The 26,218-nt window shown below is 34.1% G+C and overlaps 3 protein-coding genes across 4 annotated transcripts; 2 read left to right on the top strand and 1 right to left on the bottom strand.

Annotated features, from left to right (window-relative positions):
• The first annotated feature begins 605 nt into the window (after positions 1-605).
• Positions 606-5,604, top strand: LOC141670511 (nuclear transport factor 2-like). 2 transcript variants are annotated; one of them, XM_074476403.1, is made up of 10 exons: positions 606-754; positions 1,016-1,061; positions 2,229-2,416; positions 2,653-2,965; positions 3,099-3,274; positions 3,360-3,510; positions 3,610-3,731; positions 3,839-3,901; positions 4,422-4,485; positions 5,040-5,604. In XM_074476403.1, the coding sequence occupies exons 2-10, from the start codon at positions 1,055-1,057 to the stop codon at positions 5,237-5,239; spliced, it is 1,284 nt and encodes a 427-aa protein (XP_074332504.1). In that variant the 5' UTR covers positions 606-754; positions 1,016-1,054; the 3' UTR covers positions 5,240-5,604. The 2 variants fall into 2 exon arrangements, with proteins under 2 accessions (XP_074332504.1, XP_074332505.1); XM_074476404.1 differs by having other exon boundaries at positions 621-768.
• A 1,175-nt stretch (positions 5,605-6,779) lies between these two features.
• LOC141672563 (protein BASIC PENTACYSTEINE1-like) lies at positions 6,780-8,545 on the top strand. Its single transcript, XM_074479183.1, has 2 exons — positions 6,780-6,935; positions 7,469-8,545. The coding sequence occupies exon 2, from the start codon at positions 7,475-7,477 to the stop codon at positions 8,336-8,338; it is 864 nt and encodes a 287-aa protein (XP_074335284.1). The 5' UTR covers positions 6,780-6,935; positions 7,469-7,474; the 3' UTR covers positions 8,339-8,545.
• A 1,830-nt stretch (positions 8,546-10,375) lies between these two features.
• Positions 10,376-14,263, bottom strand: LOC141672706 (uncharacterized). Its single transcript, XM_074479353.1, has 3 exons — positions 14,100-14,263; positions 12,530-12,820; positions 10,376-12,205 (listed from the first exon to the last, which is right to left on the bottom strand). The coding sequence occupies exons 2-3, from the start codon at positions 12,774-12,776 to the stop codon at positions 10,665-10,667; spliced, it is 1,788 nt and encodes a 595-aa protein (XP_074335454.1). The 5' UTR covers positions 12,777-12,820; positions 14,100-14,263; the 3' UTR covers positions 10,376-10,664.
• Between the last annotated feature and the right edge of the window lie 11,955 nt (positions 14,264-26,218).

The raw sequence follows: 26,218 nt of genomic DNA, 5'->3' as shown, positions 1-26,218 counted from the left end.
ACCTATTACAAATGGAGAACCAATCTCTAAGGCTTGGTTAGTTATTTTAAGAATCCAATAAACAAATAATGACTGGACGAGTAATGGATATATTTATTTTATACTTGCTTTAAAAACCTATTCTAATTCAGAAAATAACGATTTTATAAAAATACATTTTTAAAACCTATTTACTTGTTTAACCTATTTTTTCAAAATTTATTTAATTGTATAAATTTATATACATGGTTAACAATTCTAAATATTTTAAAAACATATTTAAATACTTTAGCATATATATTTGTTATAAATCTTAACTTAATAAAAAAAATTAGGAATTTTTTTAAAATATCCCATTGATAACTATTTTAAAAGTTGTCCCGTAAAAACAATAAACTCGAAAAAGATTGCCAAACACGGTCCAAGGATGCTGACCGCTGTCAGCCTCTACAGATAGATAAACTATCCCAAAAAGTCAACATATAATAAAATGGCAATGAACCCTCAATATCCTCATTTCAAAAGAGTTATAATCCAATACATGACACCTACACTAATTTTCATGCGCCCCAACAATCTAGACCATTTATTTATTCTAATGCAGACCTGTCATAAAAATACGAAATATTCCCTCCCAACAATCCCTATCTGGGCTCACACCGGGGTACACACATGGTCCCTAGTCCTAGTACAAGTATAAATACGAGGACAGCAAAAAAAACATAGTCCTAAGTTTTCTTATTTGCTGCTCTTGCCGGTCTTGGTCTCAATTGTTGTAAGTTTGTCTTGGTACATTTCTTGTCACACTTTTTACTTGATAAATTTTTCATTTAGTTGTGTATCTATGTCTATATCGATGTATCAGCCTTGTGAATCTTGTTTTTTTTGGTGATTTTTGTGAAAGATTGGCCCTTTTTGTTTCTTGATTGATGGGTTTTTTTTATTTTTTTGTGGAGTTTTGATTCTTGACGTGCATTTTTACTGTTTTTATCTTCTGATCAAGGGTTTTTTTTTGCCTTTTGTGATTTGATTTCAGGGGTTTTCAGTTTTGGACTGTTTGAAGAAGTGCTAGATCATGGCTGGTATGTGTTTCGATTTTTTTTCTTACGAGATTTGATGATTTGTTGTTGATTTGATTGTATCAAGGGTTTTTGATGAAGATCTATTGCAAATTAAATGTTCAGTGTTTTTTCGCTATGTTGTATGGTTTGTGTGCATGATGTTGATATGAAAACCTGGTTTATTGACTATACAAGTCTCTGTTGGTTTTGATTACTGTTTTTTAGTATGGTATTGGTGCTGAGATTTCATTTATCTGCTTATAAATTTGCTGCAGTCTAGCAAAAAATTGAAAAAAGAATTTTTTTAAACTTGATTCATCCTGTTTCGTTAATCTGCTCATTTTTCGTTTTGTTTTTTGTTTGATTGGTTGTGAATTTACTGTTTGTTTTTTCTTGCTATTCCAGTATATTTGTAAATTGAGTTGAATATGAGTCTATGACCAAGAGGTTAAGTTTTTATATGCACGTAACCGTATAAATGTGCATGTGTGTGTCTGCGATTTTAGAAATCAGACTTCCTTAACCTGATTCATCCTGTTGTGCTTATATGCTCATTTTTTATTTCTTATTTGGTTGATTGATTGTGATTTTATTGTTTAATTTTCTTGCGATTCTGGTTTTGATTATGTAAAATGTGTTGAATATGACTAAGTGATTAAGCCGACGTGTTTTTATATGCACATAACCGTATTAATGTGTATGGGGTGGCTACGTCTTTTAGAAATCGGATTTGCTGAACCTGATTCATCCGCTTCTAATCTGCTCTTTTTTGAAACTGTTTTTTGGCTCATTGATTGTGATCTTATTGTTTTTTTTTGTCATTCTTGTTATGTTTTTGTTAGTTGTGTATAAGTGATTAAGCTGGTTTTTATATGAATGCAACTGTATAAACGTGCATGTGTGTCTCTGCTTCTGTTAGAAGTGATACTCACGTAATGCTGTACCATTTTATTTGTAATTGAAAGTGTTATATATGTGTTATATATGGACAATTACATTAATTGCATGACATTTCCCCTTATGAAGCAAGTTGCCGAAGCGTATCTTTCTTCATAATGTTTTAGGTTTATAAACGGTGTTATCCTTTTATCCTTATATATTTTACTACCTTACTCTATATAAAACGGATGGATGTAAATAATCTTTATAAAATATTTTTATATGACGCTCTTGTTAACATATTTGCAGATATGAAAGAAGAAGCTGCTCCGGGATATCCGACATTGTCTGCTCAACAAGTAGCAGATGCATTTGTGCTCCAATATTACCACATTCTTCGGGTATCTCCTGAAAATCTCCACAAGTTTTACAAAGATTGTAGCATCATGGCTCATCCAGGATCCGATGGTACGATGGTGTCAGCAACCACAATGGAGGTGTGTTCATCCGAATACTTTTGAAATAGTAATGAAATACTTGTTTCAGCATTTGCATACAATCAGTTATAATTCCAGTCCAAATTCTCTTTTGGTCCTAAATTTACATGATATATTTTGTGCACCTTTCATGCATAGAATTTTGTAAACTTGTCTTCGTAGTTTGACACTTAATTGTGCTCTTATTAATTCAAGGTTTGTACTTTGTTCAGTTAAAAATTAATATTTTGTTTCAGGGAATTAATGATGCAGTAAAGTCCTACATTTACAAGGGGTGTGATCCTATTGTGGAAGTTGTGCATGCCCAAGAATCTGTGATGGGATCAATAATTGTTGGAGTAACTGGAACTTTAACTGATAAGGAGAATATTAAGAGAAAATTTGCACAAACCTATATTCTGGTTCCACAAGAAACCGGAGGTTTTTATGTTCACAATGACATTCTTCATATTTTGGATGTGGTAGAACCTAAGGCATTATTGTCTGATCCTCCAGAGGTTCCTCAGGCCGTACCCAGATCACCAACCGTTTTATCTCCCCAAAATTCTGGTATGTTCACTTTTTTTATCTGTTTAGGTGTTTCTTTTTCTTTCTTTTTTGCTAAATATGTTTAGGTGTTTCTTTGTTTTTGATATATTTTTATTACCTTGTTGTGATGCTCAATCTCTATATTTTATTTCAGAAGTCGTTGATGTTCTCAATGATGAGCAAGCGACACTAGTCGTTCTTGATCCAACTCCTAAAGAGGCTTTTGAAACCTTTAAAAGAAGCTGCAATCCTTCTAGTCCAAGGAAGAAAATGGAACTTCCAGTTCAGATTCCTGAAGATACCTTGAAGAAAGTATCTTATGCATCAGTTGTGAGTAAATACTTTATATTTTCAATCCTTTGAACTCTATTTTTTAAATTACTATTATATTAATTATTTTCTTTTATGATTGAAGTTGACTAGAGAAGGTCCTCTATCGGCCCATGTCCAGGTGTCTTCGCCTCATGTAGCAGATTTAACAAAAGCTGGCCTGCCTGCCCTTTCCAAAGCAGCCTCATTTCCTATCAATGACGCTCCAGACATGAAAAATGGTTTGACTGCAGAAGGTACTTTGAGTGGTTACTAACCTTTTCAAGGGAGTGTGTTTATGATTGTAAGTCATTGTGAAAAAGTGTTAGTGCCCTTTACATTTTCTATATACGCAGCACCTAAAGGGATTCATATCAAGGATTTGCCTCCAAATATGACAAAAGAAACCCTTCTAGCTGAGGTGAAAAAGTTTGGTGTTGTTAGACCAAATAGCTTGCAAATTAGAGAATATCCAGAGGTTGGCTGATCATATTCATGTTAATACATTGTCACATTCTAATTTCGAAGTAATACACTTAGTTGATAACGGATATTAATAAGCTTTTAACTGAATGCTTTGTTCAGGACGGATATCGTTTTGCTTTTGTGGAATTTGAATCAGCTAAATCTGCCCGCAGTGTTGTAGAGGTACTGTACTCTATATATAATTCGATTATTTAATTCTATTTCTTGATTATCGTTTTCTCACTGTAATATTAATAGCTGATGTATCCAGTTGAAATGTTAATACACTATGTTGATATAACAGGTCTAGTGCATAATTTGTCTAGTATAGGAGGTAGAGCCAATATATATTTTTTTTCGATTAATCCCTGGAGTTGAATATGCATTAAAGATTTTTTTTTTATCCGATCAGTAGGAATCAATTGAAAAGGCGAATCCCTTATCGTACACCAGATCTGGCTCACTTATTGATAGAGTGAATAAATTTGTCATTTTTTGAAATCTACGTCAAGCATTGATTATTATTTGATGTTACGTTTGAAGCATAAACTTATTGAGATCAACAATTTTTCAGTTGATTAATTACATGTTCAACTTATCTGAACTTTATCAATATAAGACTATTTATTCTACATGTTTGCTCTCTTACCTTTATACTCCGTGCACCTTTCTAAGCTGAATCGCGGATATGTTTAATATCCAGGCTGGTGGAATTTGGATCGGTGGCTGGAAATTTGAAGTTCAGTACAAAAGATCCTTTAATCAAGGTAATTAAAATTATATTATGCTACAAATATTTACAGTATTTTATAATTCTTGTCTGAATGATAAAATAGAACATTGCTTTCTTGTGTTACATCATGACTCATGGGTGTGTTTCTGTTAGTTGTGAAGAGATAAATGACAGTAATTTCCATTCTCGATGCTATAAGACTTGAAAGACTTCCAGTGCAACATCTATATAGGATGTATCTTACAACTTAAAATTATTATAAAAAGTAATGATACTTAATGACTAGTGTAGCACTTACATATAATATTGCTGCATATGCCTTTTATTTTTGTTCAGAACATTCATACAATTTACGTGTTCTAAGGTATCACCCAGAACATGTACGAAGTAGGCTGTGCATTGTACTTGGGCCAAAGTTTGATTTAATTTTTGGATTACACACGTACTTTAGCCCAATTAAAGAACAGGTGCACACTCTGTGCCCCTGCAGCTAGCCCCCAAGTTGCAACATATAAATAAATATGAATTATGGGCCAACAGTTTCCTGAAGCTCGTGTTAAAAGATGTAATTTTTAATTTTCGATGCAGGTGCCAACAGTCAAGGACGGTCAATATATGGGAGAAGTGGCTATCGAAATGACAATGCTCGGAGCCGTGATGGGGAAGGCCATGGAGGCAGAGACGGGGAACCTCATGGGCCGAACTGGAGAAGCTCAACGCAAGATCATGTGCGTGGTGGCTCCTCAACCGCCACAAAGCGTAACAGCGGATCAACAATCCGTGTTTAGCACTGAGGACTTTGTGTACCTTACTGACTTTGTGTTTTTGGTTTACAAAGGGTATCCAGTATGTGGGAAACGAACTGTGGAGCATAGCATAGAAGTTACATATATGTAGTAGAACTATACCCAATACCCTTCTCTTCTATAGGATTAAACTTATGATCAGACAGCAGACAACACAAAGTTGGTTCATGTTATTGTCCTCGGATGTTTTGGCCTTGTAGAAGGCTCAAAGTTGTAGTTTTTATTTTTGGCAACTTGTTTGTGGTGAGTTGTGAAACGTTAGAGATTGATGTACCTGTTCAGTAACAGTAGGAACAATGAATGTCAGCTCTAATTTAGAGCAACTGTAATACAAGGTGATTGGATAATTTCTATTGAGGTGTCTATTACTTGACACATAATCATCCCTTTGGAGTCCTAGGTGTCTAATCAAATGAAAACAGGTAAAAATGTTTATTATAATGTTGCAACATTTTTTTTGTAAGTTGCCAGAATTTTGTGACAAATTCGGGAGTTTTTACATTTGGGATTTAGTAAAACCATTACTAATTTGGAAACACTCAGAGTAAAATGTACAGGTTTAAAAGGTCATTCAAGATGTCTTCTTTTGCTAAGTAAAGTCATTCAGATATCAATCATACCAATCACTTATCTAAAGAATTCTGTAAAGGGAAAGAATCAAGATATTGGCTGCACAATCCTTCCTTTTTTATTGCTTGATTTGAAAAGCGTAGAAATATGTATTCTTCAAGAGAAATACTAAATCTTTTAAAAGTTGTTTTAAATTTTCCCATTCCTGAATCATGAGTTGTTATTATATTATAGGTTAATATCTCTTAAATGAAATGATCCTCTACTGAATATATATATATATATATATATAACTTTACATATAAATAAATATCACGTGACGTTTTTGAATAAATTTGGTATCCGAGATCTCTGGTATATATCATTACCTATCTTTTAAATGCATAGAGGTTTTAAGGTGGTTTTTATTTGTGTACTACATGTTTTACTTCATATTTTTCAAATTTACGGTAAAAACTTAAGTTTCATGTGATTTTTTTAATTTAAAACAATAAAACTTTTATTAGAAAAATTAATATGATTGGATGAAATTTTTACCAAGTAAAATCACGAACATCCCTTATCATGATTTTTAAGGGATTTTCTTTGAATAAGGGAAGAACTAAATTACTGCGAAACCTTTTATTGACTTAATCACAAATGTAAATAACATATTTAAAATACCGAAATCTCAATTAAAATGATTGCATAAATACAATTATACAAGTATAAAAATTCTTAATTCAGTAACTAAAATTAAGCACTAAAAACTTTTCAAAAATTAATTAAGCACTAAAATAAAGAAAAGAACTAAATATTTATTTTGGGTCAACTGAAGGTGAATTCTCTATACAGCAATGGGCCCAAGAGAAAAGAGTGGGTTGTGACTTGTGTGCATAGATTTGTTTCCATTTCCATTTACATAATAATAATAATAAAATAATAAAATAAATGAAATGAACACATAAAACAAGGGGACTCGGGTCTCTCTCTCTACATCTCTCTCCTCTTATCTCTTTCTTATTTCTCTCTCTTCTTTTTTCTTTCCTTTCTTATCTCTCTCCTCTCTCCTCTCTCTCCCTCTCTCTCTCAAGATCAAAACCCTAAAACATCTGTTTTACTCCCACAAGTAAGTCTCTCTCTCTCTCTCCCGTCTCTCTCTCTCCCGTCTCTCTCCCTCCCGTCTCTCTCCCTCTATCTCATATATCTTTGTGTATGTATATTTGTCCTTTCTCCCTCTCTCTCTTCTCTCTCAGATCTGTAAATTATAATTTGTCACCTCTGTCACACATACACACATTTGTATTGCAGATAATTAAATGATGCACTTATTATACAATTTACACATAAAGATCAAATTTTTATTCATTAATTTTTGTGATCCGATCGAAATTAGATTAATCGATGCCTGTAATGTTCTGCATTTTGATTGTATTTCATGGATCTTGTATTTGTATCTTTTTTTTATTGGATCTGTATTCAACCCATAAAATTGACAATTGTTCTTGAATTTCGTATGTTTATTATGTGGATTCTATGAATTCAATTAAATGAAATTTTGGGGATTTGTTTTTGATTATTTATATGATTTTGGTATGGTTAATTGAGATGGTACAATGCTAAAAATGTAATCTTTATGGTGGTGGTTGTGGTGTTATGTAGTTTTCGATGGATGATGATGGGTTGAATATGCGGAATTGGGGTTATTACGAGCCTTCGTTTAAGGAACATCTTGGTCTTCAATTAATGTCACCAATTGGAGGTGATCACAGGGACACGAAACCTTTCCTGTCATCCCGTGATCCAGTGATGGTTAATTCCAACGGGGCTTACAATCCTCGCAATTGTGTGGTTTCTGAGGCTCCTGTACCTATGAATTATATGATGAGGGATAGTTGGATACAAAGAGATCGGCTTATGCACGTTCTTCCTGGAAACTCGAGTTTTGGTGTTCATCCTGAGGCTCATTCTAGTCACCATACAATGCAGATTATGCAGCCAATGGATTCCTTGTCAAAGGATCAGGGGTTGACTGAAGATGTAAAACCGGATATTAGAAAGGGTGATAGCAGTGGTCTTACAAAGAAACGACCAGGTCCTGTTACTCCGAAAGCCCCAAGAGCGAAGAAGCCAAAGAAGGGTCCATCTGTATCAAATGAGGATGGGAAATCCTCCACTCAGAAGCCGAAGGCGGTAAAGAAGAGTGTGGAAGTAGTGATTAATGGGATTGATATGGACATTTCAGGGATTCCGCCACCTGTTTGCTCTTGCACAGGAAATCCGCAGCAGTGTTATCGATGGGGCTGTGGAGGTTGGCAATCTGCTTGTTGCACCACTACCATTTCAACATATCCTCTTCCAATGAGCACCAAGCGTCGCGGATCCAGGATTGCTGGAAGGAAGATGAGTCAGGGTGCATTCAAGAAGGTCTTGGAGAAACTTGCTTCTGAAGGTTATAACTTTTCTAATGCAATTGACTTGAAGTCACATTGGGCAAAACATGGTACTAATAAGTTTGTTACAATAAGGTAGATTGATTCACACATTGAGAACTGTAACTCCATGGTACCTTGTCTTTAAGCTGTATATATCCGTTGCCTGTTTAAGAGGTTAGCGTTGTACTTCATAGTCATGATTCTTGTTGTTCTGATAATTAAACACCGAGGTTCCCATAACATTTGTTAATTTTCCATTTCATTTTATGCTAGAGAAGGCAGTTTCCTGCCGCTTTGACTTGAAGTTTGGCTATTCATTTATTAATTAGATGTAATGTGAGAAATTTCCTTTTTAGAAATCACAAGTTTTATGTTTATGCTCTAGTCTACTTGCGGTTATGATTCTCAAAAATTTTAAAAGCCTTTAGGAATTGTGCTCTTCATAATCTAACTAATGCAGCCTAAGAGGAAACTATTTAAATGAAAAGCACTCAGAAGTTTAGTTATTATTAAGACCTCTTTCTGCATGTAAATTTTCACATAAGAAAGAAAGACATAATTTAGCTCTTGAACTTGAGGAACATTCACTGAGAGGTTCTTAAAACAGAGGGTAGAAAAAGAGGAACACGGTTTCAAACGAACCATCTTTGATGTGTGTTATGGATTTTAAAATTTTAATCTTAAACAAAATAATTTCTTGCATAGAAATTATCCTTCTCTGAAGACTTACTTATCTTAGCGGCGTTAGTGCATCTAGGTTAGAGATGTAATTAGGAAAAATGTGAGAACGGTGTCTTGACTTGAGCTCCTCCTTTGGAAGAACAGTTGTGTGCTGGTATAGAATGCTATTGTTTCATCCTAATACTCTGTATAAAGAATTCTTTTAGGCCAAGGTTCCCCCTGAAAATAATTCTACTATTCCGCTATAGGTCACACTGTGTTCGGATACATATGGCTACTTTTGTAGTCCAAACTTTCTGCTAGGATGAAATCCTTAAAAAATTTAGCTTCCAAGTTCCAACCAGTCTTCTATATCCATAATCTATGCAGTAAAATCCCTTGTCCGAATTTAGTCAATATTGAAGTGTGTATGGTTGTCTTTTAAGATTAATGACACTAGTGGAAATCGTAGCTTAATTATGGTGAAAATGTCTGACATGGTCTGAATCGAACTGATTATCGACACTAGCTATTTACGGATTCAGAATATAGAAGATGATATGAATACGAGTCGATTAGGAACACATGACCAGAAATGGTTTTTTTAGATTGGATTTCGGTCCAAACCAACGTTTTTTATAACAAATTTATTGTGGCTATTTAACGCGCTAAGACAAAATACACTAAAAACCTAAACTTAGCGCCGTAAGTGTAACTAGCCCTATGATAAGTTTGCGGCGTAAGTGTAATTGTTAAGTTTGTTGGAAAAAACACGTAACCCTAGCGCAGTAAGTATAACTAATCTCACGCTTAATACACACTATAAATTTGATGCATTTAACATTTTTCGATGATCGGGGGATTTTTTTTAAAATATTAGCATAGGTTAATAAATTTAATATTATCAAATTTTATTGAGTTTTAAAACACAAAATTGACAACTTTTATACAAAAGCGACTTAAAATCCAGAACTGCCACCATATAGTGTTATATTGAAACTTATCAAATCATATCGATTAATACTTATCAACATGAAATGCTGATCTTTTAGTTTGACACTTGTTAAATCACATCGTTTAATACTTTTCAACATGGATCATGCTACAACGATATCAGAGAAAATTGTATGAACGGGGTTGTCCACAAACTTTATTCACCAGTTGGTAACAAATAATGTCATCCTTATAGAAAGTAGAATGTTGGTTTTGATAATGTCATCCTTAAGCAGCAACTACTGGAGAGTTGTTTCCAGGATTTGAATCGAACCCATAATATGTAATATGATATCTAGCAATTTACACAATATCTGATAGAAACTAATAGGTAAAATGTAGAAAGACACTTAACCAGAGTAATATACAGATGATAAGGCTCTCATCTCATGAGAAATTATATAGTGGCCACTGATAGTCTATTGATTCCGGTACCCTATTACCAGCAGATGTGAATAACTCAATATACGAATATTTAAAAAATTATAAAGCAAGTCTTCCAAATTAGTGATGATATACAAATAAAGAAAAAAAAAACGGGTTTATAAGCATACAACTTCATTACATCACACAAACATGCATGAAAATCAAACTTAGGACCAAGTGGTTTCAAGGCCTCAATCTTGATCTGGTAATATAACAATCTAAAGCTAGCATTTGGACGCAACAAAAATATACTCTGGACAAAGAGTCATAAAGAAAAGAAAATTTCAAATTAAAAAAGAATTGGTATCTAAAGGAATATTTAAAGAGCAAAAGATAGAACTGTTCTAGCGCGCCCTGACCTGATTTCTTGCAATCAACTCAGAAAATGCTTTCTTGAGCAAGTCATAACGGTTGAAATGGTAATCTTGCCACACACATAACTGCCGTATTGCCTCCCTTTTCTCCTCCTTTAAAACTTGCACATCTTCTTCATTCTCTATAACTATTCTTTCCAAATCTCCCACTTTGTTCTCTAGTTTTTTGATTTTTTCCTTCGTCCCAAGAATTTCTTCTTCCTTGTCATTTATATCTTCTGTTGAATCGGTATCTACAATCCCTTTTACTTGTCTGTGGTCCACGTGCATCCTGTACATTTCCTTCTCCCTCTCCAAGTGTGTTTCCGTTTCCTTCTCAGTCTGTAAAAAATCACATACTTGCTGCAATTTAATATCACCATGATCAGTTTCAAATATTTCTTGGAGGGTGGAAATCTCATCTTCCTTCTCTTTAAGTTCGGCTTCTAATAAGAATATTTTGTCATACAGCTGCTCATTTTGAGATATTAACTGTTTTACTTCATTAATACCTTTTGGCTCCCCTAAAGAATTCAGCTGCATTTCCAAATCATGTATTTGGATCCTCAAACTATTCATCTCTCTGGCCATATTCTGCTCATCTGCATTCTTATACTCTAGTTCCTCTTTCAAACCATCCGCCAGCTTGTGGAATTCTGACATTTCATGAGATTTTTTCTCTAGTTCTTGCTGCAAAACAAGTATCTCATCTGATCCCTTACCGGTTTGAGATAACAACAATTCAAGTTTTCCTTCCTGAAAGCTTAAGGAATCCATCAAAAGCTTCTCATTATTGTTGAAATTCTTCAAAGCAGAAAATATCTCATCTCCTTTATCTTCAATTATCTGTTCAAGTTCAAATATTCTATCTTTTAATATTAAATTTTCCTCGCAAATTCTTTTAAATTCATTATCTTTTATCATATTGATATCTTTAAGGTCTTGATTCTGAGTCTTTAGAATTTCTAGCTGACTTTCCAAAGTATCCACCTGCCAATCTAGCTCTTTTATCTTTTCCGATGTCTGAATCTCACGAACATGGCGTGCTTTAGTAAGATACAGAACTTCATCCTCTTTTTCCTCCAGCTCTTCTCTTAGTAAGTTGAATTCGCTAATTAGCCCATCTACATCTGATTTCTCCACCTTGCTAGATAATGAAACTGGTTCAACGTAAAAAGCTTCTTTTACCACTTCGCCTATTTCTTCTGTAAGCGGACTTCCTGCTTCAGAAGCAATGGAATCTCTATTGAAGGAGGAGTGACCACTACTGAAGATACTCGTCTTCGGACTATAATATATTTCCGATTCTTCACTATCAGAATATGAAAAAGAAGAAGCCTTGTCCTCGTTAGTAAAATCCTGCTTTCCCTTTTCCTTTGTATCTTTGTCAAAGAAGTGAAGTGATTGGTACTGTTTGTGAAACTCTTCAACAAGTTGTATAAGTTCAGAATTTTTCTTTAGGAGTATTTCATTGTTGCCATGTTTCAAACTCTTAGCAAGCTTCAAGATGTTTTTAACAATATCTTCCATCTCTGTAGTAAACAGACAAATCTTAACTTGACTGGAAATTATAGTGCACTGAAATAGCATGTCATTTCTTATATATTCGTTTCAAAAGCTACAGAGATGCTTGCAAACCAAACAAATTCAGCAAAAAATAAATCGAGACATGAATTACTATGAAATAAGAAATCACATTTGAGACAAAGAAACAAGAAGCATCTTCTTCTTTTGATTTATTTATATTGGGTAAGACACAAATAAACCAAAGATTCACAATGAAGAGTTGTGTTACAATAACAATGTTCATGCCCCCCCCCCCCCCCAATTTTGTTTCCATCAAAATGAACACTTACGTCTTAGTCGCTGCGGTTCTGCATACCATAGGGATCCAAATTTTGGATATGATGATGGTAGTAAAGCTTTAAATTGCAGTGTTTTGGGCTCGATACATGTTTTCGGAAACCTCCAATCACACTGTAAGGATTGAGGACAATTTAGGGATAACGAGTTATTTAGTGTGATCCATTTCACATGATCCTTTTCAAGATTCTTACGACAATGCAAGAACTTGAGTGAATCTTTCCATAGACGACTAGCCATCTATGCTCCACACAGCAGTCCGGCTAAGCCAACAACCTCAAAATCTGAAAATGATAACATAAGGTTCTATTTTAAAATTAAGAAGAACAAAACCTTGATTCACATGTATTTTAACCCAGAGCTGCTATTGATAGACTAGACACTACCATCATCAACACCATTATGTCATCGTTAGACATACAAATGCAATTTGGAAAATGTAAAAGAAAAGGTTAACCTATTTATTTGAAAGATTTAAACATATAAACAAACAAGACTATGAATAAGTAGTGCATCCTTCTGTATCTGCCTTTAGTACTCGTTCAATAGATATAGTCAATTCGAGTTCTTGTACAGGTGAGCGAGGAAATTTGAATTCGTTTATTTGACCATATTAAAATTATTTGACCGTATTAAAAGATGAAGTCCAAATAATTGAAAGTGCTGCAGTGGAGATTAAACTAAACCAAATTAAACATACCCACTAAATTCCGCAAGTAGGGTTTAAAATGGAAAAATGTACGCAGAGTCGCAGACCTTAAATGTACTCCCACCTCAAGAAAGAGGACTTCCGGCCAATGGCGGATCCAGAGCCAGAGTTCCCTGGACCCATGTACTTAAGTACTATGTTACGGGCTAGAGGTTAAAATTCAATTTTTTTGTCATTTTCACTAGATTTTTCGAATTTTTTTATATTTAAATGTTAAAGATTAGTATTTCAACCATTTAATCTTCAATTTATTATCAATATAAGTATAAATAAAACTAAATATGGTTGAAATTATGAAAGATTTACTAACAATATAAGTGCATTTCAAATTTATTAGTGAGGCACTTTATAAAATATACATTATTATACCTTAAAATTCTAATAAAAAATCACTAATTTTAGATTGTACGGGGCACATGTCCCCGTTGGCCAATACATGAATCCGCCCTTGCTTCGGCATGACACTACCCTATAAAGTAAGTCGAATGCATGACATCAGAAGTGTCCGCAAAGAAAGTTCACAATATATGCATTATTACACTACCTTAAAAAGTATAGTGGTCTGCGACAGATTGACTACCCCTTTGAGATGTGAAGGATCATGAACTTCCAGATTAATAACATTTGTATATATTGATGATCTATCAGTTTCCAATTTCTATGCACGTGTCAATACCAAATTTGACATGCATTTATGAAAAGCCATTAAAATGGAACAAGAACAAATAAATATCCATGATGCATATAAAGCAAATTGCATGCAATTTGAACAGAAGCTAGCCAGAAAAGATGACAAACATATGAGATTCAATTGGTACATTGAATTTATTTTCTTCCCGTATCAAATTTTTTACCTGGGATTGGGAGGTAAGAGGACATTCTTGACTAGAATGTGATGTGTCTTGATCAATATTCTTCAATTGGCTTTAACACAGAACTTTTTACCATATATTTACACAAAACTGCAATCAATTTCTGCGGAACCCAACATCCAAAGAAAGGAAAAAGTATGTCTTGGATTTTGTTTCAGAAACTGTTCCTTAAAGCACAAAAGATGTGATCGGAACTTTTCTCCCAATTTCGACGAAACAATAATAATAATAATTATTATTATTATTATAAAAATATTAAAAAAATAAAATTGAAGTATATTTCGTAGGTCTGATTTCAGTCAATTTTTAATTTTATGTTAAATCAAAATCAAATCGTAAAAGCTAATTAAATATATTAAGTTTATATAACATACAAACCCACAAATAATACATATCGGGATCGGACTAAATAACCCACCACAAATCGTTGATTATATTTATAAAGATCCCAACAACTCTCATTGTTGTCAATATAAGATGTTATAAACACTCTTTCCTATAGTTCTTATCGAAAATGGGGTCAAATTCTGATTCCGATCGAGTTCGAAATAAATCAAAACTTACTCGCCCAAATACAACTAACTTGGATAAATAATAATCCCAACAAAACCCCTAAAAGATCATGTTGGTGCACTTTGTATTAGTACTTTAACTTATTAACCGGAAATAATTATCAAATCTTCTCAATATGAAATTTGGGTGTTACAATATATTACTAAATTAAAGTACAATTTTTATAGAAAATTTCTTCTTTATACTATTTTAATACTATTTACAAAAATACAATCGTACACTTTGATTTCGTTTTTGTTTATTTTTTTTAAAAAAAATTGCACAAGTAAGACACCCCCACTTCTTCTCCCTTCTCTTTTATTTTGCACAAGTACTCTCCTCAATAATCCTTTTTAATTTTGCTACTTTTTTCTATCTTCTTTCATCTTATATATATATATATGCAAATATATATATATATATACTTTTGTATATCCAACGAACGATGATATCTACGTCGTAGTTCGACGAGTTGTTAAATCACTCGATTGCGATGAAAGAAAAAAAAAGCGGTGAGTATTATATTCGACTATTGAGATTTGGTAGTGAAGATAGTATATATGGACATAAATACACATATATAGATATACAAATATAGCAACTTTATCAATTTATTTGTAAATATTGATTTTTATATTGTGGACTTTGGTTGTTGAATTAGTTGTTAATATATTTCTTTTTTTTTGTTGTCTTTGTTGAAATATCTTTGTATACGTGGTTTATGTATTTGTTTTTTGTTAATTTTGTTAAAATATCGTTGTATGAGTGGTTGCTAGGATTGCAGATCGGAATAATCAATTATGAATTTTTTAAGTTGAGTTGTATTTGAGGTTGTGAGGTTGCAGATAAAAAAAAGTTTTTTAAAACTTTTTGAAATATATATGTTAGGTCACACAACACTGTAGAAGGGGGTTGAATACAGTGTAGAATACAATCAAATCGATTTAAAACACAAATAACAGAAAACAGATGTATTCAATATAACAAACTCTGTTACAATGAAACTGTTCTCTCTCAGTGATGAACAAATATCACGAGAGCTGCTAGGTTACAATATATGATCTTCTCGATGATCGTAACTCTTATATAGTAAACCTATGTCTGTGTTTATATAGACACACAGTTACAAGATAACTTCTAGTTGATATGGAATATAATTCTGTCTCCTAAAATATATCAACCAGATATCTTATAATTCTTCTAGTCCTCGAACTCTTTCCTTGCATATCTTCTTCTTGTATTAGTCTCAATCTTCTTTCCTGTAAATCAGCTTCCTTCCTTAACTGTAAGTCCTCCAGTACTTAAGTTCTGATATCCATCTTCTAATATTATCTTCTGATAATCTGAGTTCTGATATCCTTAAGTTTTGACTTCTAGTAAGTCCTGATTCCAGTAAGAACAGATATTTCCTATTTATTAAGATCTGAGAACTAAACATGAAACATATTAGACATGACATCTCAAATATATTCAACAATCTCCCCCAACTTGTAAATTATGCAAGAATGTACAAGTTAATAAATTTGATGATGTCAAAAACATTTAACTTCAAATGCAATAAGAGTTTGACTAAACAAATAATTACAACTTACAAAACATCCATCTTTACCAGCATCACTGAATCAATCTGAATCCATAATGATTCTTAACAAAATCTCTTATCAGATTATCTTCAGCTTTCTTCAGAACTTCAGCTAACTGTGCTTTGACCTGCATCAGTTCTTCTTCTTTACTATCACCAATTTGATAAATGGTTGTTCTGAGAGCTTGAATGGATGTTCTTTCAAGTCCATCACCAAGTCTGATAACCTTAGGATGTGAAGAGTTTTCATTATAACATAAGTATTTTCCTTTCAAAATAACTTCCACCTTAGCAGAATTCTTCAGCATAGGAATTTCGCTTCCATCATCTTCAGTAATCATTGGACTGTATTGAGAAGTCTTTGTACCAGAGATTCTAAATAGATCTCTTATAGCCTTCAAAATATATTATGACCATCTTCTTGTAAAATCGGATTTTACTTCCAGAAGATAATGAATATGTTGAAGTTCTCTGATAGACTTCTTTAATACATCAGAATCAACTAATCTATAAGTCCTTCCATCATTGAGAAATAAGATCAATTGCTCTTTTAGATTCTCCTTATCATGAGCATCTATCACAACTTGAGCAGACAACACCTTGTCAAGGTATCTTTGTTTGATTTGTTCATATGGCTTGTCTGTCAATATGAAAGGATCTTTTAGAGTAACCTCTACTCCTGTTTGAATCTTCTCTTCGTCAGAATCTAATCCAGCTGTATCTCTAGGTTGCTTGGATCTCAACCCAAATGTAGCAAGTTGACTCATCATGAGATTGGATTTTAGTTTAACTGGAGTAGCTTTCTTCCATAACAGCTTCTTCTTATCCGCAATTGTCAATTTATTCAAATCAACTTGAGCATTGTCATCAGTAGATGTCTTGATAGCTTGATCATAATTTGTTGTTTCTTTTGTAGCTTGTTGTCTTTTATTCTGAACAACAACTTGAGCAGTGTCAGAGGTTGTTTTAGAATCTTCACTTATCTTTCTTCTTTTCAGAATTTGAACAGTTTCATCTTCTATCAAATCATCATCATGTAATGTAGTTTGATAGACTGGAATGGAAGAATTTTTCTTTTTCTTTAAAGGTTCACCAACCTTTTCTTTTCCTTTTAATTTAGAATCAATCTCAATTTGTGATCTTGTTTTGGCTTTAGATGCCTCAGTGATTGATTTCTCCTTGATCACAATGCCTTTCTCCTTAGGTATTTGAGGTTTCTTTGCATCAGAAGCTTTAGACTTATGATTTGTCTTTTCAGCAGCAAATCTAGCTTCTTCCTCCTTGAGAGTTTCTAAATCTATTCCTGGATTGTATTTCAGAAATAATCTTCTTGCTATCTCCTCATCAAGTGTCTGGATTTTAGGATCTTTATAATAAACAGTAGTCTGCTTCCCCTTTAACTTCAGAGTTTGCAAAAACCTCTGAGAGTCTTCAGATCCTGACTAAATCAGAATATCAGAACTTGACATCAGACTTTGCTTATCACCACTTGACTTCAGTCTTTGAGCATTCACAGCATCAGAACTTGACTTGTTCTGAATAGAAGATTTTCCTTGAACTTTTCTTTGACCTCTGCTCTTTTCAGAGTTTCCCTAGTCATCACTTTCATCATCCTTTGTTAGATATATTTGTGATGTCATGTCTAATAGTGATTTGTGTTTAGTTTTTCAGATCTTGACTAACAGGAAAAATCAGGACTTAATTGGAAATCAGTACTTATACTGAAGTCAGAACTTAAGATATCAGAATGTTAGGTCACACACACTGTAGAAGGGGGTTGAATACAGTGTTTACTACAATCAAATCGAATTAAAGAACACACGTAACAGAACACATATTTTATTCAACACAATAAACTCTGTTACAATATGGAACTGTCCTCTCTCAGTGATGAACAAATTATCACGAGAGCTGCTAGGGTTACAATGAATAATAACTTCGATAATGATAACACATATAGTGTGAACCCTATGTCTGTGTTTATATACTACACAGTTACAAGATAATGTTCTAATTGATATCGAATATAATTCTGCTTCCCAAAATATATCAATCAGTTATCTTTTCTTCCAAGTATTCTATTTGTCATAGAATTCCTTCTTCATGCATATTTCTTCTTGTGTTTGTCTTGATCTTCTTTCCTTTCAATCAGTCGCCTACCTTATCTGAACGTCTCCTTAAGTCCTGATATTATCTCCTGATAAATATCTTCTGATATCTTAAGTTCTGATAACTTAAGTTCTGATATCTTAAGTTCTGATATCTTAAGTTCTGACTTCAGTATAAGTACTGATTTCCAGTTAAGTACTGATTTGTCCTGTTTAAGTAAGATCTGAAAACTAAACACAAATCATATTAGACATGACATCACAAATATATCTAACAATCTCCCCAACTTGTAAATTAGCATAATATACAAGTTCAACAGATATTTGATGATGTCAAAAACATTAAGTACAAATGCATGAGAATTTGACTAGATACAACTTATAGTCCTTTCAGCTTTACCATCCTTAAGATCTGATATCAGCTTCAGTCTGTATATACTTCAGAATTTAAGCAGTTGTAGATCTTCGACTTGGCTTCAATTTCTGATCTCTTTGATGTCAGGAGTTGTTCTGAGATAGTTCTTCAAAAGACATCTCTCAGCATATTCAAGTTCATTAATCATCCTCCTTTTAGCATTTTTCAATTCAGCTGTATCTTTACTAGTTTGAAAAATAGCAGCCCTGAGATCATTTATTTTAGCTTTCCTTATGTCCTGATCCAGTCTGATCAGATATGCCTTGTCAGACTCTAGATTGAATTCCACAGCCTTATAACCCAAAAAAGTAGTTATGATCTTAGCAGTGTTAGGCTTCATTTCAACAATATCACCTTTGTGATCTCTGTACTTGGGACAATATGGGCTGTCAGACTTTACAGAGTAAAGTTTCTTTTGTCTTTGAATTTGTGACTTTAAATAACCTACAGCACCATCTGTTAATCTATTTTTCACTTGAAGTAGGAATAGAACATGTTCCAGTTCTTCAAAATACTTCAATGGAATAGCATTTTGCCTGATATGGAATACCCTTCCATCTGTCATAAAATATAACAAGATATGTTCTTTCAAAACAGAATGGTAAACCATTTGTACAGATTCAAGTTGATTCAATCTTTCAGGAGTTGCTCCTACTCCTGGTTCACTTAAGGAAGTTGGATCATTTGTAGTGTTATGTACTCTTCATTCATCAGAACTACCCAATCCAGATTTATCTCTTGCTTCCTTTCCTGTAACAACTCTTGCTTCAAAACCACTTGTTGCAGTATTCAAAGGTTGAGTCTGTTGAGCTTTGGTGAATCTTGGTAGGAGTATCTTTGAAGGTTTAACATGAGCAATGTTAGAGGTTTCCTTTTCCTTATCTTCTGATATCAAGCCAACTTGAGTTATGTCAGAGGTTGCTTGCTTCACTATCATATCAGAGTTTACTAAGTCTTGACTCTGAACAACATGAGCCATGTCAGAGGTTGTTTGAGAAATTTTCTTTGTCATCAGAGTAAGACTAGCATATTCTTCATCAATTATTTCTTCATCCATGACTGGCATATAAACCTTTACAAGTTCATCAACTTTTTCTTTGCCCTTGGACCTTGAATCTACTTCCACTTGCCCTTAAGCTTTGGAAGTTTCTTTTCATCTTCAGAAGCTTTAGATTTAAAGTTGACTTTTTCTGCTTTAAGTCTAGCTTCTTCTTCCATTAGAATCTCAAAGTCCATTCCTGGATTTTCTTTAAGAAATAATTTCTTTGAAATTTCTTCATCAAGTTCCAGATGATCAGCAGAACTTATCCTTTTACCAGTATCAGAACTTATTCTTCTCTCAGTATCAGAACTTGTTCCTTGACTTGTAATTCTAGCTTTACTTGATGAAAATCCTTTGCCTTGACCTTGACCTCTACCCTTATCAGAGTTTCCCTGGTCATCATTTCCATCATCCTTTCCTTTCAGTGTCTGAATAGATTTGCATTTGTACTTAATCACTTTCTCCCCCTTTTTGGCATCAGCAGGTAAAAGAAGAGAGACAAGCAATTCCACTAAGGATTGGATTTCATTGAGTTGAGTTTGCTGAGAAGCTTGATTCTTTAAAATTTTATCAATTTGAGTTTGTTGCTTCTCCTGAGTTTTCTCAATGTAGGCAATTCTGTCAAAGGCTGGCTTGAAAATATGTTCTTTTCAAGTTCACATTCATATCTTGCTGGATCAAGGTTTCTTGAATTTTATTTACCTTGGCATGAGTTGTTGAGTGTTGACCTCGAAGGTGCCTAGTACTCAATGCAGTAACTCTCAGCTGTCCCTTAAAATCATCATTTATCAGCATTTCATCAACTTTTGCCAGATGCTCAGCAAGAATCTTTTCAGAAGGAACAAAACTAACTGTGTTCCATTCCTTAGTCCACTCCTTTCCTCTAGGAGTTTCACTCCAAGATATTGTTGCTTCTCCTCTAACAAACTTCTTGACTAAATCAGCTTTATTAACTGTTTGGTGAGGTGCATGTCCTGATGGACCAGCTGCATCAGCATCTAAATTAGCAGCAGCTTCACCAGTAGTTTCAGCATTATCAGTATCAGAACTTATAGATCTAGCAGTTTCAGCATCCTCTGATAGAATAGCAGTATGTGAGGCAATCGAGGTTTCAACATCATCCTCTAAATTCTGATCTGCAGCTAAGTTCTGATCAACAGTCAAATCTTGATACCCACCTAAAGTCTGATTTTCATCATCCAGATTCTTAATTGGTGTAGTTGGAATATCTTCATTGAAATCAACATCTTGAATTGGTGTTGTTGGTGGAGTGAATTGAGTTGCTGGAGCTTCCAAGTACAGAACCTCAGGCACAATCAAGTTATAAATATCAAATTTCAGCACTTGTACCTGGGTCTTCAGTATGTACTTGTTCAATTATAGGTGACACAAGAGGTATAGGCACTCTGTCTTGAGCAGTTTCTGGTTGTGCAGAAGGAAGTGATTCAATAACAATTGGTTATGTTGGGATCAGAGATTCCCAACCCCCTTCCTTAGCTGCTTCCTCATCTTCTGAATCTGACTCAATTGTGTCCCTGTGAGCTCTTTGCTTTTTCATTTTCTTCAAGGGTGGAGATACTGTAGGAGCTTTATCATCAGGATTTAACTTTCTAAGCCTTTTGAGAGGCCTAGAACTCCCAGTTACAGTATCTTTCTAGAAGAGATCTTCTCAGCTTTTACAACAACAGGTTCTGATGTTTGAACATGTTCCTCAATATCTGATTTATTTCTCAGAATAATTCTCCTTCTCTTCTGTTGAGACTGAGGTAATATCTTAGTCCTCTTGGGTTTGGAAGATGAAGGCTTCACCGTAGGTGCTGGGGGTTGAGGTTGAGAAGTTTGAGGTATTTGTGTAGAGGTGGTAGGTGCTGATGGTTGAGGTTCTGATGGTTGGACATCAGGATATAGTTCAATGTATTTAAGTGGATCATAGGTTATTAAGGCTTGTTTAACAGATAAAGGAACTTGGAGGGGTCTTAACACAGCCTTCTTATTATCAGTGAATAGTAAGTCATTAAAAGCTCGTTTAGCTAGTCTGAATGATGGAATTAATTCACTACTGGTTGGGGCTTATCATCACAAAAAAAAACTATAAATAAGCTGACAGAATCTAGCAAAGTAAACAGTATTTTTGTCTTCTCTCATTTTGTCCCCAATGAAACCTAAGACAGCACTTGCATAATCAAAATCAGTTTGGTTAATGAGAGCATACCCGATTTGTTGGCTGAATATGGGGATTGCATCGAAATTAGAACATTTGTTTGCAAAAGCCTTAGTTATGCAGTCAAAGAAGAAACTCCATTTCCTCCTTATGTAAGATCTCTTCAACTGACCCAGCTTTGCCAATGTCCTCTCATACCCCAGACTGGCCATCATGTTTTAAAGAACTGGCTCCTCAACAGTAGAATAAACACAGTTCTCAGGCAGCTGCAGTGCTTGTCGAACCGTGGCCAATATCACGATATGCTCATCCTCCCATGATAAAAAAATAATACTTGGGGACCCTTGAGCACCACCATCATCATATACTCCGCTTCTCCAGAACTCCAGCACTTGAGTACCAGAGACTGCATCAGGGTGGGTCAGAGCGTACCCAATATCAGAACTAGTAAGAAAGTCCTGAATGAAGTGAAGTTCTGATGGGGCTCTTGACTTGCTAAGAATAGCAAAGAAGTTATTAGGAACAAACTTAGCCCCATTGAAAATTACGTCTTTTGGTGCCATCTCTGTAAGAAATTAAGTGAGTAAGAGAATGTTTGCAAAGTGTTTGTGAAAAGTCCTGAGAGAAAAACAACTTCAGAAAATGAGAGAGAGAGAGAGAGAGAGAGAGAGAAAGTAAAAGAGATTTAGAATAGAAAAGTAAGTAAAAGATTAGAAAATCTTTTATCTCTCATATATATACTCTCTCCACTTAACAGTTGTATTTTTGAAGCATGGGATACACTTAACACCTGGCACCATGTGAACAGTCAATAAACGGTTAGAGCAAGAGTTAATGGGCATGTAAAATAAGCAATAATTACCGTGCACATGCAGTTTTTCAGGACATACACGTTAACCACTAATCCATAATGATTATGACTGATTTATCTCACATAAACCAATATTCTGTAAAAATATGATCGTTCAAGTAATGACCAAAACTAAACCAAGTAAATAAATACTGCCACGTCAACATCAGAACTTGATTATTATCATAATTTAAAAGTCATCAGAATATGGCTTCTTAACTCGAAAAGTGAATGTTTATTCCTGTAATTCTTCAAACAAATACTGATATGGGTTCAACAGAACTTAATCATCAGAACTTCCATCATAACTTGTCCTCAGAATTTATGCAACTGACACTTAAACTGTTCATCTAAAATAACATTTATCACCACAGTAATTTGTATCATTCATATGGAGTGTATGTGTGTGCATTAAGCTAAATATCAGACAAAGAGTAAAGTCTTATTTCACTTCAGTACATCTTAGAAATAAGGCATAACTAAGAACTTTGCTCAAAATCTGTCATTATTCTGAAGTCTACTATAGAAAGAGTTCATGCATGAGTCCACCTCAACTGTTTTGTGCTCATTTTATGCATCTTTTGAAATTCCATTTTACAGTGGCTTCTCAGTGTAAGTGAGTCATGACTGCTTATCAGAATTTATGCTGTTAGATATATTTGATAATGTCATGGCTAATATGTTTTATGTTTAGATTTCAGATCTTATTTGAACAGAACAAATCAGTACTTAACTGATCAGTACTTATACTGGAAGTCAGAACTTAAGGGATATCAGTACTTATGTTATCAGGAGATAGATATCAGAACTTAAGTGCTGAAGGACGATCAGATAAGGACAGTAGCTGATTAAAGTTAAGAAGATCAAGATAAACATAAGAAGAGATATGCATGAAGAAGGAATTCCGTGAAGAATGGAATACTTGGAATAGAAGATATCTGATTGATATATTTTAGGAAGCAGAATTATATTCCATATCAATTAGCGAATATCTTGTAACTGTGTAGTACATAAACACAGACATAGGGTTTACACTAAAAGTGTTATCATTATCGAGAATATTATTTAGTATAACTCTAGCAGCTCTCGTGATATTTTGTTCATCACTGAGAGATAACAGTTCCAGATTGTAACAGAGTTTATTGTTTAAATAAAGTTTGTTTTCTGTTACATAAGTTCTTGAAGTTTGATTTGATTGTGATAAACACTGTATTCACCCCCTCTACAGTGAAAGTGTGACCTAACAAGTGGTATCAGAGCTATCTGTTAACACACATACAGTTAAAGATCCAAACACAGTCATGTCTGACACAGAAACTCCAACTAAGCCTACCAAAACTGAGGAATCATCAAAGACATCAATTCAGAGTCGATATGAGACTATCAGAGTTCCCATATTGAGACCATCTGAATATCCCATATGGAAGGTAAGGATGACCATGTTTCTGGAAGCAACAGATCCAGAATACCTTGATAGAATCAGGGAAGGGCCTCACAAACCTACCAAGCTCGCTGTTGTAGTTCCAGGTGAAGCAGCAATGACCGTACCAAAGGAAAAGAATGATTACACTGCTGAAGATATAGCATCTATTGCTAAGGATGCCAAGGTACGTCACTTATTGCATAGTGCCATTGATAATGTAATGTCAAACAGGGTAATCAACTGCAAGACTGCTAAGGAGATATGGGATGCACTGGAGACAAGGTGTCAAGGAACTGAAACAGTTAAGAAGAACAGGAAGACAATACTCACTCAAGAGTATGAACACTTTGACTCTAGGACTAATGAGTCATTGACTGATGTGTATGAAAGATTTGTCAAACTCTTGAATGACTTGTCATTGGTTAATAAGGAGTATGATCTTGAAGATACAAACCTCAAATTCCTGTTAGCTCTTCCTGAATGTTGGGATTTGAAGGCAACAACAATAAGAGACAACTACAATCTTGATGAAACAACTCTTGATGAAATCTATGGAATGCTCAAGACTCATGAACTTGAGATGGAACAAAGAAGCAAGAGAAAAGGAGGAAAGTCAAGGACAGTTGCTCTCAAGGTTGAAGAGGAATCCCCCAAACCACCTTCCTCAAAGAAAGATAAGGGTAAAGCTCTTATCATAAAATCTGATACTGAGTCATCAAGTTCTGAGAGTGATGATGACTCAGATTCTGAAAGCTTGCCTGAAACTGATGCTGATGAGGAGATGATGAAGCTGTGTGCTCTTATGGTGAAAGGAATCACAAAGATTGCATACAGGAAGTTCAGGAAGGGAAAGAAGTTTTCCAGGAAAGGCATAAGTTCTGATAAGAAGAATTTCAGAAGATCTGAAGGAAAAGGAGGAAAGTCTGACAGAGGAGATTATGCTAATGTTAAATGTTATAATTGTGGTGAGAAAGGCCACATATCTCCTGAGTGCAAGAAGACCAAGAATGACAAAGGCAAAGCTCTTGTCACAAAGCAGAAAAGCTGGACAGACACCTCAGACTCTGAAAGTGAGGAGAACTATGCATTGATGGCAAATGCTGAAAAATCAAGTTCTGAGAGCAGTTCTGAAACTGCTGAAACAAAGGTACCTCAGACTACTTATGCTTTTCATACTGATGATATTAATGAGTTGAGAAGATATCTTAAAACCATGTTTGTTAGTTATAGAGATCAAACTTTAACATGTGAAAGATTAACTTCTGAAAATCTTGCTTTTAAGAAAAGAAACAATTTCTTAGAAAAAGAGTTAGTCATGTTTCATCAAACTCAGAAGGATAGAGATGATGCTTTTTATGTTAGGGATGAAGTGCTAAAAATAAATGAATCTCTAAAAACTGAGTTAGAAAAGGAGAGAGAGATTATCAGAACTTGGACTAACTCTGGCAAAGCAACTCAAAATTTGCTGAGCAGTGGAAACTGGAAAGAGGGCTTAGGTTATGAAGAAAATAATGAAAAAGGAACTGAAGAAATTAAGCCTGTTGATAAGCAAAAGCCGAAGTTAAAACCTGTTAAGTTTGTAACTGAAAAATCCGAAACTGAGAAATCAGAAGTTAAAAAGGAATTAACTTCTGACAAACTAAAACAGGAAAAGACAGCTGAAGTTAACATAGGCTTAATGACAAAGAAGCAGCTTAAGCATAAGCTGAAAGATGTTAAGAATGCAAACAAGGTAAAATCACCTAGGAAAAACAGGAATGGAAAGGAAGGTGTGAATAAAAGCAATAACTATAAATCTGTTCCTGATGCTCCTAGGAAAGCATGTTATAACTGTGGAAGTTCTAACCATCTGGCTTCTTTTTGCAGGAAGAATAAGAATATTAACTCCTTATCTACAAAGTCAGGAGTTAAGAGTCAGTCTGTTAGATACAAACCACAAAATCCTTGTTTTCATTGTGGTAGTTTATG

This window comes from Apium graveolens, chromosome 7, assembly GCF_009905375.1.
Source record: "Apium graveolens cultivar Ventura chromosome 7, ASM990537v1, whole genome shotgun sequence".
NCBI classification, from domain to species: Eukaryota; Viridiplantae; Streptophyta; class Magnoliopsida; order Apiales; family Apiaceae; genus Apium; species Apium graveolens.
The sequence above is the reverse complement of the archived record's forward strand: the minus strand, read 5'-3'. Positions and strand labels throughout refer to the sequence as shown.

Excerpts from the sequence above, each read along its gene's own strand:
- LOC141672706 (XM_074479353.1), bottom strand. The coding sequence starts at position 12,776 with ATGGCTAGTCGTCTATGGAAAGATTCACTCAAGTTCTTGCATTGTCGT. Across the intron at positions 12,206-12,529 it reads AGAACCGCAGCGACTAAGAC|AGATGGAAGATATTGTTAAA; the intron begins GTAAGTGTTCAT and ends TGTTTACTACAG.
- LOC141672563 (XM_074479183.1), top strand. The coding sequence starts at position 7,475 with ATGGATGATGATGGGTTGAATATGCGGAATTGGGGTTATTACGAGCCT.
- LOC141670511 (XM_074476403.1), top strand. Across the intron at positions 2,417-2,652 it reads TGTCAGCAACCACAATGGAG|GGAATTAATGATGCAGTAAA; the intron begins GTGTGTTCATCC and ends ATTTTGTTTCAG. Across the intron at positions 3,275-3,359 it reads AAGTATCTTATGCATCAGTT|TTGACTAGAGAAGGTCCTCT; the intron begins GTGAGTAAATAC and ends TTATGATTGAAG.